The sequence below is a fragment of the Moschus berezovskii genome, chromosome X (genome assembly GCF_049115385.1).
Source record: "Moschus berezovskii isolate FMDL1 chromosome X, NW_MosBer_1.0, whole genome shotgun sequence".
Taxonomy (NCBI): Eukaryota; Metazoa; Chordata; class Mammalia; order Artiodactyla; family Moschidae; genus Moschus; species Moschus berezovskii.
This window is the reverse complement of record NC_142488.1, coordinates 6,988,251-7,008,409: the sequence shown is the minus strand read 5'-3', so window position 1 is coordinate 7,008,409 and position 20,159 is coordinate 6,988,251. Positions and strand designations below refer to the sequence as shown.

Below are 20,159 nucleotides of genomic sequence, written 5' to 3'. Positions count from 1 at the left end.
TCTTGACTTTGGACTACACGATGTTAAGCTCCAGATCCACTCAGATGAAAACTTATTTGTATGAACTGGCCCTGGATTTCTGTTTTCTCTTTTCAGAATTTTCAAAGGTATTTCACCATTGCTGACATGTTTAATGTCATCTAACCTAAACGGAATTTGACCGTGTTTTACAGAATTCTGTCAGTTTCAGTACAGTGAAAATTTGGCAGGGTTGTAGTGGTATGAAACTGTTTAGATTACAAACATGGTCCAAAAGCAGGTGTCTTACCATTCTGTGGGCTTCCCTGGTGGCTCAGTTGGTAAAGAATCCTCCTACAATGCAGGAGACCCCGGTTCAATCCCTGTGTTTGGAAGATCCCCTGGAGAAGGGAAAGGCTACCCACTCTGGCCTGGAGAATATGAGGTTGCAAAGAATCAGACACAACTGAGTGACTTTCACTTTCTACTGTTCTGTAGACTGTATTTCAATTTGAGGCTTAAAAAGTGGTTCTTAATGCTGGGAAAGATTGAGGGCAGGAGGAGAAGGGGACGACCGAGGATGAGATGCTTGGATGGCATCATTGACTCAACGGACATGCGTTTGGATAAACTCCAGTGGTTGGTGATGGACAGGGAAGCCTGCGTGCTGCGGTCCATGGGGTCACAAAGAGCTGGACATGACTGAGCGACTGAACTGAAGTGCTTGTTTTCAAGTACCCTACATATAAAGGGCAGTGTTCCTGCATTGACCCTGCAGTCGTTACATGTGCAAAAATGGCGCTTCTGTGGTTGACTTGTCTGACTCTCTGTGACCCCACGGACGGCAGCACGCCAGGCTACCCTGTCCTTTGTCATCTCCCAGAGTTTGCTCAAACTCCTGTCCATGGAGTCAATAGTACGTTCATGGTCATCCTTGAAACTGAACTCTGTCTCCTGCAATTTCAGATCCGTCCGCACCCCCGGCCCCAGCCAACCTCCGGCTGGCAAACTCCACCGTCCACAGTGACGGAAGTGTGGCCGTGACCATCGCGTGGGACGTCCCCGAGGAACCGGACATCCCGGTGCACCACTACAAAGTCTTCTGGAGCTGGACGGTCAGCGGCAAGTCCCTTGTGCCGACCAAGAAGAAGAGGAGGAAGACCACGGATGGGGTAAGTGCCCAGTCTGGGGAGGGGGGCCCGGCGTCTCGTGGGGTGGGGGGGGACTGAACTCAAGAGCAGCCTCCGGTGAGCCCAGAAGAGGGGTGGATGAGGGATGAATTCCCATCGCTTTCTGCTGACCGAGGAGGGTCAGCGATCAGAGGACCACACCAGCCGATCAGCCTGGGGCATTTCAGGTTGAGAATGCTTGAATGTCATCTGTTGACTTACTCATATCCAAAGGGCCAGCACAAACTCTAGAAATCAAAGGGACTGGAATGATGTCCATCTTACCTGTCTAGTCACTGAAAATGGTACAATTCAAAATGTCCTTGACGTTAAGGTTTGATTTCTTTTTTTTCAAGCGATCCTTCTGAATTGGGGAGTTAAAGTTCGTACCTTTCGTGCTGTGTGTTGCAAGGTGCTCCCATCTGTAATGTCATTGCTGGAACTGCAGACAGTTTACAAGATGTACATTTGACAATATATGTTTCTCATGGATTAAAAGGACGTGGGATGGCTTGTTGTCCACATACCAAGAAACAAAATCTTCACTAAAACATTTCATGCAATGAGATCTCCATAACCCTGAACATTCTGCATTGTGTGACATGCTTAAATGTATATAAAAAAAGTCCTTTTATTACACATTTCTTTATCTTGTTGTTATAAAACATAAATGAACAACTTCCTCTCTAATTTAGATGGTTGAATTCCATAAATTAATATTGAAAAGTGCTTTAAAAAGATAGCAACTTTTTTTTTTTAAATGAACCTTCCGGTATCTGGGCCACGGGGGATTGTAAAACTTGCCTCTACCAGTCCACATCACTGATATCCAGCTGCGATGCTGTTTTGGTTGATTTGTAAGAAACTTTCCAACAGTTCCAGGTTTTATTTCGTACAGCTCTGCAACAGGTGAAAACTGATGATGTGTGCTCATCTCATAGAAAGTGCCGAAAGAGATGAAGGCGGGAAATCACAGGAATGGAAGTCAGAATGTGACATGATAAAATATATGCATGTATAGTGTACGTATAGTGCGTGTGTATCAGGCGGCCCTTAGACTGAAACAAGACTGTGTGTGTGTGTGTGTCCTGTGCCATTTGCAGGGTGTGTGTGTGTGTGTGTGTGTCCTGCACCATTTGCAGAGTGTGTGTGTGTGTGTGTGTGTCCTGCACCATTTGCAGGGGGTGTGTGTGTGTGTATCCTGCACCATTTGCAGGGTGTGTGTGTGTGTGTGTGTGTCCTGCACCATTTGCAGGGTGTGTGTGTGTGTGTGTGTGTCCTGCACCATTTGCAGGGTGTGTGTGTGTGTGTGTGTGTGTGTCCTGCACCATTTGCAGGGTGTGTGTGTGTGTGTGTGTCCTGCACCATTTGCAGGGGGTGTGTGTGTGTGTGTGTGTGTCCTGCACCATTTGCAGGGTGTGTGTGTGTGTGTGTGTGTATCCTGCACCATTTGCAGGGTGTGTGTGTGTGTGTGTCCTACACCATTTGCAGGGTGTGTGTGTGTGTGTGTGTGTCCTGCACCATTTGCAGGGGGTGTGTGTGTGTGTGTGTGTCCTGCACCATTTGCAGGGTGTGTGTGTGTGTGTGTGTGTGTGTGTCCTGCACCATTTGCAGGGGGTGTGTGTGTGTGTGTGTGTCCTGCACCATTTGCAGGGGGTGTGTGTGTGTGTGTGTGTCCTGCACCATTTGCAGGGTGTGTGTGTGTGTGTGTGTGTCCTGCACCATTTGCAGGGTGTGTGTGTGTGTGTGTGTCCTGCACCATTTGCAGGGGGTGTGTGTGTGTGTGTGTGTCCTGCACCATTTGCAGGGTGTGTGTGTGTGTGTGTGTCCTGCACCATTTGCAGGGTGTGTGTGTGTGTGTGTGTGTCCTGCACCATTTGCAGGGTGTGTGTGTGTGTGTGTGTGTATCCTGCACCATTTTCAGGGTGTGTGTGTGTGTGTGTGTGTCCTGCACCATTTGCAGGGTGTGTGTGTGTGTGTGTGTGTGTCCTGCACCATTTGCAGGGTGTGTGTGTGTGTGTGTGTGTCCTGCACCATTTGCAGGGTGTGTGTGTGTGTGTGTGTGTGTGTCCTGCACCATTTGCAGGGGGTGTGTGTGTGTGTGTGTGTCCTGCACCATTTGCAGGGTGTGTGTGTGTGTGTGTGTGTCCTGCACCATTTGCAGGGTGTGTGTGTGTGTGTGTGTGTCCTGCACCATTTGCAGGGTGTGTGTGTGTGTGTGTGTGTCCTGCACCATTTGCAGGGTGTGTGTGTGTGTGTGTGTGTCCTGCACCATTTGCAGGGTGTGTGTGTGTGTGTGTGTGTCCTGCACCATTTGCAGGGTGTGTGTGTGTGTGTGTGTGTCCTGCACCATTTGCAGGGGGTGTGTGTGTGTGTGTGTGTCCTGCACCATTTGCAGGGTGTGTGTGTGTGTGTGTGTGTCCTGCACCATTTGCAGGGTGTGTGTGTGTGTGTGTGTGTCCTGCACCATTTGCAGGGTGTGTGTGTGTTTCCTCACCATTGCAGGGTATGCCTATGTCTTCTCTACCATTGGCAGGATGTGTGTGTGTGTTTGTGTGTGTATGCTGTGCCATTTGCAAGATGTGTGTGTGTGTGTGTGTATCTTGTGCCTTTTGCAGGATGTTTGTATATGTGTGTGTGTTAGTGCCATTTGCAAATGTGTGTCTGTGTGTATTTTGTGCTGTTTGCTGTGTGTGTGTCTGTGTGTGTGTCTTAAGCCATTTGCAGGATGTGTGTGTGTGTGTTTGTGTATTCCGTGCCATTTGTAGGATATATATGTCTGTGTCTGTGTATTTTATGCCAATTCTAGGATTGTGTGTTTGTTTGAATCCTGTGCCACTGGCAGGAAGTATTTGTGTGTGTGTATCCTGTGCCTTCTGTAGGATGGGTGTGTGTGTTTGTGTGTGTGTGTGTATCCTGTGCAGTTTGCAGGGTGTGTGTGTGTGTATTTTGTGCCAGTTCTAGGATTGTGTGTTTGTTTGAATCGTGTGCCATTGGCAGGATGTGTGTGTATGTGTAACCTGTGTCATTTGCATGGTGTGTGTGTGTCCTATTCCATTGTGGGGGGGTGTGTGTGTGTCCTGTTCCATCTGCAGGGCGTGTGTGTGTGTGTGTGTGTGTCCTGTTCCATTTGCAGGGTATGTGTGTGGTGTGTGTCCTGTTCCATCTGCAGGGTGTGTGTGTGTGTGTGTGTCCTATTCCATCTGCAGGGTGTGTGTATGTGTGTCCTGTTCCATTGAGGGGGTGTGTGTGTGTGTCCTATTCCATTGGGTGTGTGTGTGTGTGTGTGTGTGTGTGTGTGTGTCCCATTGGGGGTGTGTGTATGTCCTGTTCCATTGTGTGTGTGTGTGTGTGTGTCCTGTTCCACTGGGGCTGTGTGTGTGTGTGCGTGTGTCCTGTTCTATTAGGGGTGTGTGTGTGTGTGTGTGTGTCCTGTTCTATGAGAGGGGTGTGTGTGTGAGTGTGTCCTGTTCCATTGGGGGGTGTGTGTGTGTGTGTCCTGTTCCATTTGCTGTGTGTGTTCCTCCACAGGGAACTGAACCCTGGCCCCAACACTGAAAGCACCAAATCCAAGCCAGTGTCCTACCACGGAACTGCCGATGCACTATCTTTAGACAAATGTTTGAATTCTAAGACCACAACCTTATTTGTCTTAATTCCCAGTTCTTGTAAGGGACCTTGTTATCATACCTGAAAGCCATAAAAACGTGCTTTAAAAAGCATTCTGTCAAATTGATTTTTCTTAACAACTTTCGGTGGAAATTTTCTCATAGAAGACGGAGGATCCATTCTGGGGAAATGCAGTGAATGTCAGTTCTCTGGGTCTCTCCAGGTGTACGCTGATGTGACCCTCTGCTAGTCTGTTATAAAGGGCTTTCGTTTTTCCTGTGAGCTGCAGTCCGGGAAGGAGTGAGGGACACACAGATACACACACACACACACACACATCCTGCAAAAGGCACAGAATACACACACACACACACACACACATCCTGCAAAAGGCACAGAATACACACACACGCACACACACACACACATCCTGCAAAAGGCACAGGATTCAAACACACATACAATCCTAGAACTGTGAGTTCTAGGAGTGAGTTATTCATCCCCATGTGACTTCAGAGCATCCAAAATGGGATGAGTGACACAGTTTCAAAAAGGAAAAGATGCTTTTGTGTGACATCTATTTGGATCCACGGCACGACTGTCTTTGCTAAAGATGGAGAAGGTTCTGTGACCTTAGTCCGGGCGGAGGTCAGGTGGGAGCTGGCGGGCTCCCTGAGGACTGGGAACCTCTGGCGGGAGGCTCAGGGTCCGGGCGGCTTGTGACACAGTCTCGTCTCCCCTCTGCATGCAGTCTCATAACTGGGTGACCCTGGAGCCGCTGCAGCTGGGCTGTGACTACACCGTGGAGCTGCAAGCCATCACCTACTGGGGCCAGACGCGCCTCAAGAGCGCCAAGGTGTCCCTGCGGTTCACGTCTGCGCACGCCGCCCACAACAGTGAGTGCGCGGTTCCTTTCCCTCACTTCCCGTCTTCACCAGGCAGGTCTTCCTACCAGCACGTGTGAGACTGTTTCCTCTGAACCAGCACGCATGCAGTGTTTGGGCATCGTAATGGAAACTTCAGAAGAAAAGGTGGCTCATCCTAGGAGATGGTAATATTGACATGATTCAGGGTCCTTATTCTAATGGAAACTTCAGAAGATGAGGTGTCTCATTCTAGCAGATGCTGATATTGACATGATTCGGGGTCCTTCTTGCAATAGAAACTTCAGAAGAAAAGGTGTCTCATCCTAGCAGATGCTGATATTGACATGATTCAGGGTCCTTTTTCTAATGAAAACTCTAGAAGGAAAGGTGTCTCATCCTAGCAGATGCTGATATTGACATGATTCAGTGTCCTTATTCTAATGGAAACTTTGGAACAAAAGGTGTCTCATTCTAGCTGATGCTGATATTGACATGATTTGGGGTCCTTATTCTAATGGAAACTTCAGAAGAAAAGGTGTCTCATCCTCGCATCTGATATTGACATGATTCAGGATCCTTATTCTAATGGAAACTTCGGAAGGAAAGGTGTCTCATCTTAGCAGATGCTAATATTGACATGATTTGGGGTCCTTATTCTAATGAAAACTCTAGAAGGAAAGGTGTCTCATCCTAGCAGATGCTAATATTGACATGATTCGGGGTCCTTATTCTAATGGAAACTTCGGAAGGAAAGGTGTCTCATTCTAGAAGATGCTAATATTGACATGATTCGGGGTCCTTATTCTAATGGAAACTTCGGAAGGAAAGGTGTCTCATCCTAGCAGATGCTAATATTGACATGATTCGGGGTCCTTATTCTAATGGAAACTCTAGAAGGAAAGGTGTCTCATCCTAGCAGATGATAATATTGACATGATTCGGGGTCCTTATTCTAATGGAAACTTCGGAAGGAAAGGTGTCTCATTCTAGAAGATGCTAATATTGACATGATTCGGGGTCCTTATTCTAATGGAAACTTCAGAAGGAAAGGTGTCTCATCCTAGCAGATGCTAATATTGACATGATTCGGGGTCCTTATTCTAATGGAAACTTCGGAAGGAAAGGTGTCTCATCCTAGCAGATGATAATATTGACATGATTTGGGGTCCTTATTCTAATGGAAACTTCAGAAGGAAAGGTGTCTCATTCTAGCAGATGTCAATATTGACATGATTCGGGGTCCTTATTCTAATGGAAACTTCGGAAGGAAAGGTGTCTCATCTTAGCAGATGCTAATATTGACATGATTTGGGGTCCTTATTCTAATGAAAACTCTAGAAGGAAAGGTGTCTCATCCTAGCAGATGCTAATATTGACATGATTCGGGGTCCTTATTCTAATGGAAACTTCGTAAGGAAAGGTGTCTCATTCTAGAAGATGCTAATATTGACATGATTCGGGGTCCTTATTCTAATGGAAACTTCAGAAGGAAAGGTGTCTCATCCTAGCAGATGCTAATATTGACATGATTCGGGATCCTTATTCTAATGGAAACTTCGGAAGGAAAGATGTCTCATTCTAGAAGATGCTAATATTGACATGATTCGGGGTCCTTATTCTAATGGAAACTTCAGAAGGAAAGGTGTCTCATCCTAGCAGATGCTAATATTGACATGATTCGGGGTCCTTATTCTAATGGAAACTCTAGAAGGAAAGGTGTCTCATCCTAGCAGATGATAATATTGACATGATTCGGGGTCCTTATTCTAATGGAAACTTCGGAAGGAAAGGTGTCTCATTCTAGAAGATGCTAATATTGACATGATTCGGGGTCCTTATTCTAATGGAAACTTCAGAAGGAAAGGTGTCTCATCCTAGCAGATGCTAATATTGACATGATTCGGGGTCCTTATTCTAATGGAAACTTCGGAAGGAAAGGTGTCTCATCCTAGCAGATGATAATATTGACATGATTTGGGGTCCTTATTCTAATGGAAACTTCAGAAGGAAAGGTGTCTCATTCTAGCAGATGTCAATATTGACATGATTCGGGGTCCTTATTCTAATGGAAACTTCGGAAGGAAAGGTGTCTCATCTTAGCAGATGCTAATATTGACATGATTTGGGGTCCTTATTCTAATGAAAACTCTAGAAGGAAAGGTGTCTCATCCTAGCAGATGCTAATATTGACATGATTCGGGGTCCTTATTCTAATGGAAACTTCGGAAGGAAAGGTGTCTCATTCTAGCAGATGTCAATATTGACATGATTCGGGGTCCTTATTCTAATGGAAACTTCGTAAGGAAAGATGTCTCATTCTAGCAGATGCTAATATTGACATGATTCAGGGTCGTTATTCTAATGGAAACTTCCGAAGGAAAGGTGTCTCATCCTAGCAGATGCTAACATTGACATGATTCAGGGTCCTTATTCTAATGGAAACTTCAGAAGGAAAGGTGTCTAATTCTAGCAGATGTCAATATTGACATGATTCAGGGTCCTTCTTGTAAGAGAAACCTCAGAAGAAAAGATGTCTCATTCTAGCAGATGCTGATATTGACATGATTCAAGGTCCTTATTCTAATGGAAACTTCAGAAGGAAAGGTGTCTCATCCTAGCAGATGCCGTTATTGACATGATTCGGGGTCCTTATGCAATTGCGTCCTTATTTTTTATATATATATATTTTTTGTATGTGTCTGTGCTGGGTCTTCGTAGCTGTGTGAGGGCTTTTCACTAGTTGAGGCAAGCAGGGATTATTGTCTAGTATGGTGCCCAGGCTTCTCACTGAGATGGCTCCTCGTTGCAGTCCTTGGGCTCTAGGACACACGGGCTCACTAACTGTGATATATGGGCTTAGCTCCTCCATGACACGTGGGAATGTTCCCGGACCGGGGAGCGTACCCGTGTCTCCTGCTTTGGCAGGCGGATTCTTTACCACTGAGCCACCAGGGAAGCCCTGCCTTGTTGTTTTCTGTACGACTTTCATCTGTCTCATAGACAGTTGTGGTGTCATAGTGGAAACTTAAGAAGGTGTCTCATTCCAGCCTGTGTTCACACACACAGTCGGGTCCTCACGCACGTGTGAACTTGTCTTCAAGGACAATCCTTATAGCTTAACTCTCAGAAACTGTTGGTTCCTTCCTCGAATGCAACATGCATTTGAGGCTTTCAACGACTTTGTTTTCGGTGGGTTTCGCACAGTGGTCACAATTCCTGCAGAAGGCTACCCAGTACTGCACTGAGAGCAGTGACCAGGTCACCCCATCACCCCACACCCATGTCCTAGGCGCCAGTGTTACCAAGCTCAGCTGTGACCATGACCTTAGCACAGCAAGAGGAGGGGCGTATGAGACCCTCGTCTCTGAGCCAGATGTTGGGTGGTGTGGTGTTTCTGGCTTTTGCTGACAGCTGGGGAGTGGTGGGTGGGGCTATAGGGAGGCTCCTTGGGCCGGGCTGATGGAAGGCCAGCCCGGGAGAGGCCACAGGCATCTCCACGAGTGTTTCTGCCCCAGGCTCACGGGGTCTGCCTTTCGTCATGGCTCCGCGCCTGGGTCCGACCAGGACAGTGTGACAAGCGTCTAGAATTTAGGAAAGAGTAGGTTGAAGCTGAAATTCCAATGCTTTGGCCACCTGATGCAAAGAGCTGACTCATTTGAAAAGACCCCGATGCTGGGAAAGATTGAAGGCAGGAGGAGAAGGGGACGACAGAGGATGAGATGGTTGGATGGCATCACCGACTCAACAGACATGAGTTTGGGTGGGCTCCGGGAGTTGGTGGTGGACAGGGAGGCCTGGCATGCTGCGGTTCATGGGGTCACAAAGAGTCAGACACGACTGAGCGACTGAACTGAACTGAACTGAGGCTGGCTCCTCTGAGTTAGATACAGGGATTGTCCATAACCATCTTCCTTGAGCTTGTGTGCATGCTGAGTCATGTCCAACTCTGTGATCCCCATGGACTCCTCTGTCCATGGGATTCTCCAGGCAAGAATACTGGAGCGGGTTGCCATTTCCTTCTCCAGGGGACTCTTCCCGACCCAGGGGTGGAACTTGTGTCTCCTGCATTGGCAGGCGGATGCTTTAACCACCGACCGAGCCACTTGGGAAGCCCTAATTATCTTGTACCACCTGGAAGATAACGGGGTCCAAAGGAGCAGATCCACTTGAAACTATGTTTTTCAAGAGTTCTCGAAACAGAGCTTCCTCCCTGTTTCAGAAATGGGTCCTTTGGGAGATGAGATGGATTTGAAAAGTCCACTATTTCTGTGTGTAAGTCTGGGTACAGTACAACTTTTATGTAAAAATTCTCATGGAAACATTTCTGAACATTTAGTAACTTCACTGACTTTTTTAAAGAAGTTTTTTTTTATTGAAGTGTAGTTGATTTACAACATTGTGGCACTTTTCTGCTGTTACAGCAAAGTGATTTCAGTTATGTATATATACATTTTATAAAGTATATTCTTTGCCATGATGGTTTATCACAGGATATTGAATATAGTTTCCTGCAATACACAGTAGGACCTTGTTGCTTATCCATTCTCTATATTAAAGGTCACATCTGCGAACCCCAACCTCCCACTCCATCTCTTCCCATCACCAGGCCCCATCACCAGTCTGTTCTCAATCTCTGTGAGTCTGTTTCTGCTTCATAGGTAAGTTCATTAGTGTCACATTTCAGATTCCACAAGCTATATCAACAGTATTCGTCGTTCTCTGTCAGACTTAATTTGCTTAGTATGATAATCGCTAGGTCCATCCGCATCACTGCAAATGGCATCGTTTCATTCTTTTTCATGGCTAAGTAATATTCCACTGTCTATATGTACCACCCCCTTCTTTATCCATTCCTCTGTTGGTGGGCCTTTGGATTGTTTCACATGTGTTGGCTGTTGTGAATAGTACTGCCGTGAACGTAGAGGTGTGTGTACCTTTGTGGATTATAATTTTGTCTGGATACAGGCCCAGAAATGGGGTAGCTGGATCACACAGTAGTTCTAGTTTTAGTTTTCTTAGGAGCTTTCCTTCTGTTTTCCACAGTGGCCATACCCACCGTTCATTAATTTCTTTAAATACAATCCTACATTCATTCAGCCAGTATTCTTGGGCTTCCCTGCTGGCCCAGCTGGTAAAGAGTCCGCCTGCAGTGTGGGAGACCTGGGTTTGATCCCTGGGTTGGGAAGATTCCCTCGGAGAAGGGAACGGCTACCCACTCCAGTATTCTGGCCTGGAGAATTCCACGGACTGTATAGCCCATGGGGTCACAAAGAGTCGGACACGACTGAGCGACTTGCACATTTTAATTCACTCATCAAACCGTGTCTAACGATGGGAATAGTTACTATATTCTACTATCATAGACCGCACTAGATTATAAACAAATATGTCATATACATGGCAAAAAGTATATATATATAGTATATATACTATATAGACTATGAGTATATGTACATTATACAGTCTCTATGTACTATGTATTTCTATGTATTCTATGTAATACTATGTCTTCATGTATTAACACAAACTCACGCACACATTACTGCCAGCCCTAGACACATCTGACGTCGGCCTTCTGAGAGCCCAAGTGTGGAGTCTGTAAACGCATGACCGGGATAACCAAGAGACTAGCCCGTGGAGCACAGAGCTGCAGGGGGATGGTGGAGGCAGACAGACTGACGTGGAGGTAGGCACTCAGTCTGCCAGCCTGTCCTGGGCCCTGCAGCATGGGTGCTCCACGGAGCACCGGGCATCACACTGCACGTGTGTAGCGCTTGAACAAAGCACTGTGTGTGCAGAGAACCAGGGTGTGTAGGGGGGAACAAAGCAGGGGGAGGCACTCTCCCCCCTTGGAGAGCGAATCAGTCCCATGGGTGTCCTGCCTTCCATGTGCTGAGGCCACCCTGGGCCCCCACAACCTGACAGTCCGCCCCCCCGAAACCAGAGCTGTATGTTTGACTGCCCGCCTGGCACCGCCGCTGGGATGGCTGACAGGTTCTTGAAATGGAACGTCCTCCAAACCACGATCATCTCATCCTTTGACCCGTTTCTCTCCACGGCCCTCCTGATCCCCCTTCCCCTCAGAGCACCTGTCCCTCAGCCCTTTTGTTTGAGCTTAAGGTCAGGAGAGGTCGTTTTTCATGCCTCGGTTTACCTCTCTCCAGAAATCCAGTTAATGAGGAATCAAAGTCCTCTGGTCTCCTAATGTCACCTGCAACGTGGGGACGTGTCCAGTTCTTGCCCTTGTTCAGGCCATTGCCACCTTCCTGATACAATTAGTCTCCTAATTATTATTGGTTTCCAGCCCTTCTTCAATATCTGTCTTATAAATGAGTGTCAGAAGAGTCCCGAGAAAACATTAACCAGTATCACAGATTTCTTCTCCTCTCAAGACTGTCACATATTCCAGACTTCTCCTCATTTATGCCCAGATCTCATGTTTTCCTGTTTCCCCAACTTATTACTCCCTGATTTCTCCTCAAACCAAAATCCTTTAAACGCCTGATTCTCCTAAGACAGTAGTTTTTCTTCTACCGGTGGTGGGGATTTCTGTCTTGTGCAAAGTAAGCTGACCTTTTGAAGTCTTTCCAGTTTTCCCAATAAACAACGTTCCTTCCCCCTTAGAGGCTGATACGGCTGTGCTCCATGAAGGGACCGTACGAGTCCCGTAATTGAATTTGTGTTTCTGCCCACAACTGCGAATCCCATGGACAGAGGAGCCTGGTGGGCTACCGTCAGCTCAGTTCAGTTCAGTCGCTCAGTCGTGTCCGACTCTTTGCGACTCCATGAACCACAGCACGCCAGGCCTCCCTCACCAACTCTCGGAGTCCACCCAAACTCATGTCCATCGAGTCGGTGATGCCATCCAACCATTTCATCCTCTGTTGTCCCCTTCTCCTCCCACCCTCAATCTTTCCCAGCATCAGGGTCTTTTCAAAAGAGTCAGCTCTTTGCATCAGGTGACCAAAGTATTGGAGTTTCAGCTTCAACATCAGTCCTTCCAATGAACGCTCAGGACTGATTTCCTTTAGGATGGACTGGTTGGATCTCCTTGCAGCCCAAGGGACTCTCAAGAGTCTCCTCAAACAGCACAGTTCAAAAGCATCCATTCTTTAGCTCTCAGCTTTCTTCATAGTCCAACTCTCACATCCATACATGACTATTGGAAAAACCACAGCTTTGACTAGATGGACCTTTGTTGGCAAAGTAATGTCTCTACTTTTTTATTTGCTGTCTAGGGTTGGTCATAACTTTTGGCTACAGTCCATGGGGTTGCAAAGAGTTGGACACGACTGAGCATACACATACCGTTTTGCCTAACCAAGAAAGAGATATGATACATAACCTACCAAAGGCCACTTTATTCTAGGATTAGCTGATTCCTGTCAGAAAGATCACAACAATAAAAAAAAAAGTGATACCTCAAAGTACCTGTCATAATACATGTTACTTGGGTTTCAGGGTGGCCTCCAGCAGAGACTGTCTTAACACAGGATTAGGCAGGGCACAGCTGAGTGTGTGTCAGGACACGCTTTGTAACCCAACGTGATGTTTAATCCCATAAGCACTAATGCATGCCTGTGACAGGAACACAATGAGTTTTCATCATGAACCAACCAGAAGTAAAGAATCATCACAACTTTCCAGTTTAAGCAAGGGAAATTATATTTTATAGGAAGCAGTGCTGTAAATGTCAGTATATAAATTACTTTTTGAATGCTGTTTTTCCAGGTCTGCAGGCTACTTAAGGTGTTTTAATGATAAATGTTTCTATGAAAGCAAAGGCTGCGTGTTCACACAGTTGTGTACAAGGATCCCTTGAAGGAAAGACATAATCCTGTCTTTAATAGAAACGTAACTTGCTCTCTTGGGAGGGAGGAGGAACATTTCCGGGGGTGACGGTTTCCAAGTGCTTGATGTAGTTGCCTCATGGAGCTGGAAGAATATTCCAGCTCTGCAAAATAATAACGGGGCAGAGAGAAAAGGCTCCCAGTCTGGATAAAGTTCATCTTAACTCTCAACATCTGGAGAAACGGCCTAGTCAGTCAATTTTCTTTAACTGTCAGGAGTTTAATAGAGTATAAACCAGACCTCATACCGTTGCAGAATGTGGAGAAGTGGCTTTTATTCCGTATTTGTTTCCTGCTGAGAGTGGAGGACACGCTCAGAGGGAGGGACCACCCCCCATTGCTGAGGTTGGACTGTGTGTCCTCTGTGTGTGGGCGTGCCCCGTGTGTGGGCGTGTCCCTTGTGTGTGGGGGCGTGTCCTCTGTGTGGGGGCGTGTCCTCTGGGGGCATGTCCCCTGTGTGGGGAGTGTGTCCTCTATGTGGGGGTGTGTCCTCTGGGTGGGGGGGGCGTGTCCTCTGGGGCAAGGCCTTTGTGTGGGGGCGTGTCCTCTGGAGGCATGTCCTCTGTGTGGGGGCGTGTCCAGGATGTGGGGCGTGTCCTCTGGAGGCATGTCCTCTGTGTGGGGGCGTGTCCCTGTGTGGGGGCGTGGCCAGGATGTGGGGCGTGTCCTCTGTGGTGGGGCGTGCCCATGCCTGTTCACGCTGGAGTCATTTGCTAAAACAGCAGAGATTCAATCCTGAGATATATGCACTTTTTAATGTCGGTAGTGAAAATTAAGCATTTCCATGGGCTATAACAGGCTTAAGTAGGACAATATTCACAGAGAGGTTAAACAACCGTCTAGACTGTCTTGGTCATCTGCCAGTGAATTCTTAACACGACAGGTTATTAAAGGAATTAGAGGCAGAAGTGAGCTTGTGAAAAATTTAAGATTTGTGAAAAAATTAAACCTTCTAAGAAAGCTTTTTATTGGAGTACAGTTGATTTTACAGTGTTGGTGTTAGTTTCTGCTATACAGCACAGGCAGTTATATGTATACACGTATCCCCTCTCTTCGATGTCTTCTCATATAGACCATTACAGAGCCTTGAGTAGAGTTCCCTGTGGTATACAGTAGGTGCTCATTCAGTTCAGTTCAGTCACTCAGTCGTGTCCAATTCTTTGTGACCCCATGGACTGCAGCACGCCAGGCCTCGCTGTCCATCACCAACTCCTGGAGCTTGCTCAAACGCATGCCCAATGAGTGGGTGATGCCCCCCCAACCATCTCATCCTCTGTCGTCCTCTTCTCCTCCCGCCTTCCGTCTTTCCCAGCATCGGGGTCTTTTCCAATGAGTCAGGTTCTCATTAGTTTAGTGTATGTAAGTAAATTCCTATCTCCCAGCTCATCCCACCCCACTCTTAACACCCTTGGTATCCTTGCGTGTGTTCTGTACATCTGTGTCTCTATTTCTGCTTTGTAAATATGTTCATCTACACTATTTTGCTATATTCTACGTACATGCATTAATGTATTTGTCTTTCTGACTTCCTTCACACTCTATCACAGTCTCCAGGTCCCTCCATGTCTATGAAGAACACAGAGTTTAATTCCTGTTTCTGGCTGAGTAATCTTCCAACACACTTTCAATTCTTTTTTTAAAATGCCTTAGGTGTAAGTGGTGGGATTCTGTAAGCCCACGGTGGCATCCGGAAAGGGGCATGTTTGGGTCCCTGTCTTGTGGGTTGCCTGTGACCCTGCCACCACTCTCTGGGCCCCAGGCTTGCTGTGCTGGGGTCTGCAGACTGGGATGTAAGGCTTCTCACAGCCTGTGACGTTGTCACTTAAAGATGACATTGGTGTTGGCCCATTCCAGGCACACGGCTCCAGAAACTCTTGGAATTCCTTAAGCAGTGAGAGTCATGAAGGTGTGTTTTCTTACATGAATGAGGTGATTTCTTGGACAGCACCTAAGGACAGGGTGGGCGTGAGAGGAACCTACTACTGACTGGAAGGTTGGAACTTTCTGTCTCCACTTCCTACCACCACCTCTGAGGAAGAGACAGCGGCTGGAGGTGCAGTTCAGTCATGGGTGGCTAATAATTTAATCCATCACATCTGCGTAATGAAGCCTCGGTAAACCCGGGACACCAGGATTCAGAGGGCTCTGGGCTTGGTGAATGCGTGCTGGGAGGGGGACTTCCTGGAGCAGGAAGCCCCACTCCCTTCTCCCCACCCTATCCCACACCCCTCTGCCATCTGGCTGTTCCTGAGTTATATCCTTTCTTTCTGTCTCTTTTCATATATCTAAATCAGATTTCACGCTTAGGCATTACTACCTTTGAAGATCAGTCAGTTCAGTCGCTCGGTCATGTCTGACTCTTTGCGACCCCATGGACTGCAGCACGCCAGGCTTCCCTGTCCATCACCAATTCCCGGAGCTTACTCAAACTCACATCCATTGAGTCAGTGATGCCATCCAACCATCTTATCCTCTGTCGTCCCCTTCTCCCGCCTTCCATCTTTCCCAGCATCAGGGTCTTTTCAAAAGAGTCAGTTCTTTGCATCAGATGGCCAGTGGACCTTCAGCTTCAGCATCAGTCCTTCCAATGAATATTCAGGATTGATTTCCTTTAGGATGGACCGGTTGGATCTCCCTGCAGTCCAAGGGACTCTCCAGAGTCTTCTCCAACACCACAGTTCAAAAGCATCCATTCTTCGGCGATCAGCTTTCCTCACAGTCCAACTCTCACATCCATACATGACTGCTGAAAAAAACGTAGCCTTGACTAGACCCACCTTTGTTGGCAAAGGAATGTCTCTGCTTTTTAATATGGTGTCTAGGTTGGTCATAGCTTTTCTTCCAAGGAGCAAGAGGCTTTTAATTTCATGGCTGCTGTCACCATCTGCAGTGATTTCGGAGCCCCCCAAAATAAAGTCAGCCACTGTTTTTATTATTTCCCCATCTATTTGCCGTGAAGTGATGGGACCAGATGCCATGATCTTAGTTTTCTAAATGCTGAGTTTTAAGTGAACTTTTTCACATTGCTTACTGGTTTATCATCAATACAGGTTGAGATATTATATCTCATAGGAGTACTTGGAATTCTGAAAGCAGAAAAGGACATTATTTCTACAAGTGCAACTTCTAAAAGTCAGTGAGCTGCAAAAGGAGAGATTGGAGGCCAGGAATTGTTGGTGTCTTTCCTACTAAGCCATGTGAACTCTCCTCTGTCTCTCTCAAGACGGAGGAATCTAACATGCTGGTCCTTCAGCGAAAACCCACCCAGTGTATTGTTTTCATGAAATGCTATTTTAATATTATTTCATTGACTTCCTTCACAAGTGCCAAAAAAAAATTCATGTATTGTGAGAAATACTATTTCCACTTATTACTGAAATCAGAGCATTTATCAAGGTTGGTGAATGTGTGTTTCTTACCAAGTTAAATTTGGGGATTCGGTGTAATCTACACGGCGTACTTTTAGGACTGCATTACAGCCTGTGATGAAGGGGGAAGTGTGGTCAACCTGGACAGGAAGGAATGTGTGGCTGAATTACGTTTTACTTTAAAAAATACAGACATTAAATATGAAAAGATCGCAGAGGGAATTCAGATGCACTGGGATTACCATCAGGTTCCATGTTGCTTTTTCCACCAGTAAGTCAGAATGTTGTGCACTCTTACAGAGGAACAGCTCGGGAAGAGTAGAAAGAGTGTGACGCACACGCAGCCTCCCCTTCAAAGACGCCGGCCCGCTCGCCTCCTGGAAGTCGGGGCTCCGTTTTTCCAAGACAACCAGCTTCAAGTCAAGGTCTACTGGAAGAAGACGGAAGGTGAGCAGATGCTTGCTTAGCCGTTGTTGTCCTTGAGCTTTATTCTAATATTGGAGCACAGTTGATGTTCAGCGTTGTGTGAGTTTCAGGTGTCAGCTGTACGTATACACAGATTGATTCTTTTTCAGATTCTTTTTCCAGTTGTTGGTGGTGGTGGTTTAGTCGCTAAGTCGTGTCCGACTCCTTGTGACCCCATAGACTGTAGCCCGCCAGGCTCCTCTGTCCATGGGATTCTCCAGGCAAGCGTACTGGAGTGGGTTGCCATTGCCTTCTCCAGGGGATCTTCCCAACCACAGGAATCGAACCTGGGTCTCCTGTATTGCAGGCAGATTCTTGAGCGACTGAGCTATGAGGGAAGCCTTAGGTTATTACATTGAGCAGAGCTCCCTGTGGTATACAGTAGTCCCTGCTGATTATTTTAAATATAGTAGTGTGTACCTGTCCATCCCAGTCTCCCAGTCTATTGCCCCCCACCCCTACCAGTCCCCTTTGGTAACTGTCAACTTGCTTTCTAAGTCTGTAAATCTATTTCTGTTTTGTAAATAAGTTCATCGGTATCATTTTTTTTGGATTCCACAGAGAAGTGATATCTTGTTTCTTTCCCCGATATCTCTACCGCCCTACCCATGTTACTGCACCTGGCATTTATTTCATTCTTGATGAAGCTGAGTAGTATTCTGTGTGTACATGGACCACATGGATTCCTCTGTCGATGGACATTTACCATGTCTTGACTATGGTAAATAGTGCTGCAGTGGGGTGCATGTATGTTTTCAAATGATGGTTTTCTCCAGGCATGTGTCCAGGAGTGGGGTTGCTGGGTCATATGGTAGCTCTGTTTTTAGTTTTCTTAGGAACCTCCAGGCTGTTCTCTGAAGGGGCTGCACTGCTTTACATTCCCACCAACAGTGCAAGCGAGTTTCCTTTTCCCCACACTCTGTCCAGCATTTAAAGTTTGTAGACTTTTTGATCACAGTCGTTCTGACTGGTAGGAGGTGGTAACTCACTGTAATTTTGATTTGTGTTTCTGCAGTAACTAGCAACGTTGGCCATCTTTTCATGTTCCTTTGGAGAAATGTCTTTTTAGGTCTTCTGATTTTTGATTGGGTTTTTTGTTTTGATTTTTTTTTAATTTATTTATTTTAATTGGAGGCTAATTACATTATTGTATTGGTTTTGCCATACTTTGACATGAATCTGCCCCGGGTGTCCATATGTTCCCCATCTTGAACCCCTCTCGCACGGCGTATAAGCCGTCTTGTGTATTTTGTAGATTAAGCCTGCATCAGTCATAGGCAAATCTCTTCTCTCATTTCTGGGTTGTCTTTTTGCTTTATTATTTCGCTGTGCAGAAGCTCTCACATTTAATTAGGTCCCGTTTGTTTATTTTCTGATCTTACTTTCATAACTCTTAAGAGGTGGATCCAAAAAGATCTTGCTGTGATTTATTTCAGAGAATGTTCTGCCTGCACTTTCGTCTAACACTTTTATGATTACTGTTTGCATTGAAGAGTTCTGAGCTGTCGGGGTGCTTGTGGAAACATCACCATCAAGCCACACCACCGCTATTAAGGAAACAGCCGAACAAAATGCGTGCACGCGGCCTTGTTTTATCGAATGCCTTGCGGTTCTGACGTTTGAATGGGTTGCCCCTGGTTCCCAGGAATGTGTCTCACGTTCTGAAATCTGCTGTTGACATTGCATCATTTCAGGGATCTTGACCTGTCTTCACCTCTTTCCTAGAAAGCCGGTCTTGTGTTCAAACACTCAAAACAGTCGTTACTTTGCACTATAAAGCTCTGTTCTAAAGTAATTATTTATTAAAAAGGTACGTAACGCAAATGATTTGGAAGACAGGAAAAAAGCCAGTTCTCTTCCCAGTGTTTCACAGGAGTAGCATTTTGGTGGATTTGCTTTCATAAGTTTCCTATACCTCTCGTGTCACACCCAGCTAGTATATATGTATGTGCAGGCTCTCAGTGGGGTCTGACCCTTTTCGACCCCATGGACTGGAGCCCACCAGGCTCCTCTGTCCATGGGGATTCTCCAGGCAAGAAGGCTGGAGTGAGTTGCCATTCCCTTCTCCAGGGGATCTTCCCCACCCAGTGATTGAACCCAGGTCTCTTGAATTGCAGGCTGAGCCACCAGGGAAGCCATTTTTATCTGTATGTGTATATGTAAAATGAACACCTTTTCAAATGATATATTTGCATTTTATATACTCTTAGTATTTTTCATAACATTTTGAAATGGTTACCTTGATGGATATTATGCGTTGTGGTAATTGCACTTGTAGCCAAATATTTAGTTGCCTTCAGAATTTCTGTTTTATCGTTAATACTGCAGTGAACGTTCATCCTTAGAAGAGATTCTGTTTTCTTTTTATCTTAGAGATAAATTCCTTTCATTCCTTTGCTTTGTTTTCTAAGAGTATTTGTTTTGCATTACTGAAATACTGCTTTTAGAGGTAACTGACATACATATTATCACTTCTATGCATTTTAAGACACAAAATCTATTTTAGGCAAAACTATTTCATGAATTAGTTTTCAAAATTCTTACTTTTCTGAGGCGCTGTTTTACTCAGTGGATCAACTCACGTGCCATTTGGGATATTGGTGCTGGGGCTCTTGTTCTGGAATTTTCTTCCAAGCTGCTCAAATTCATTCTGTAGCTAAAATAACATTACCAATAAGGTTTAGTATTGTATTACTATCATATGTTAATTTAAATTTATTTGATATTACTAAAGTAAAATTATGTATACATATTGCAACATTTAAATTAATATTGATTAATATTAAGTTAACATTAAATTATAGAATTTATTTAATCTCTTGCACAGTCAGCTGTCCACATCAGCGGGTTCTGCATCTGCAGGTTCACCCGCCT

General features: G+C 45.8%; 1 protein-coding gene across 1 annotated transcript in view; it reads left to right on the top strand.

Moving 5' to 3' along the window:
• The window catches only part of LOC148773215 (anosmin-1-like), a 228,181-nt gene that overhangs the window by 186,314 nt on the left and 21,708 nt on the right, over positions 1 to 20,159 (top strand). The window contains exons 7-9 of the mRNA XM_088833792.1: positions 925 to 1,130; positions 5,488 to 5,632; positions 17,121 to 17,267. Coding sequence (XP_088689918.1) covers positions 925 to 1,130; positions 5,488 to 5,632; positions 17,121 to 17,267 — 498 coding nt within the window. The remainder of the gene's footprint in view (positions 1 to 924; positions 1,131 to 5,487; positions 5,633 to 17,120; positions 17,268 to 20,159) is intronic.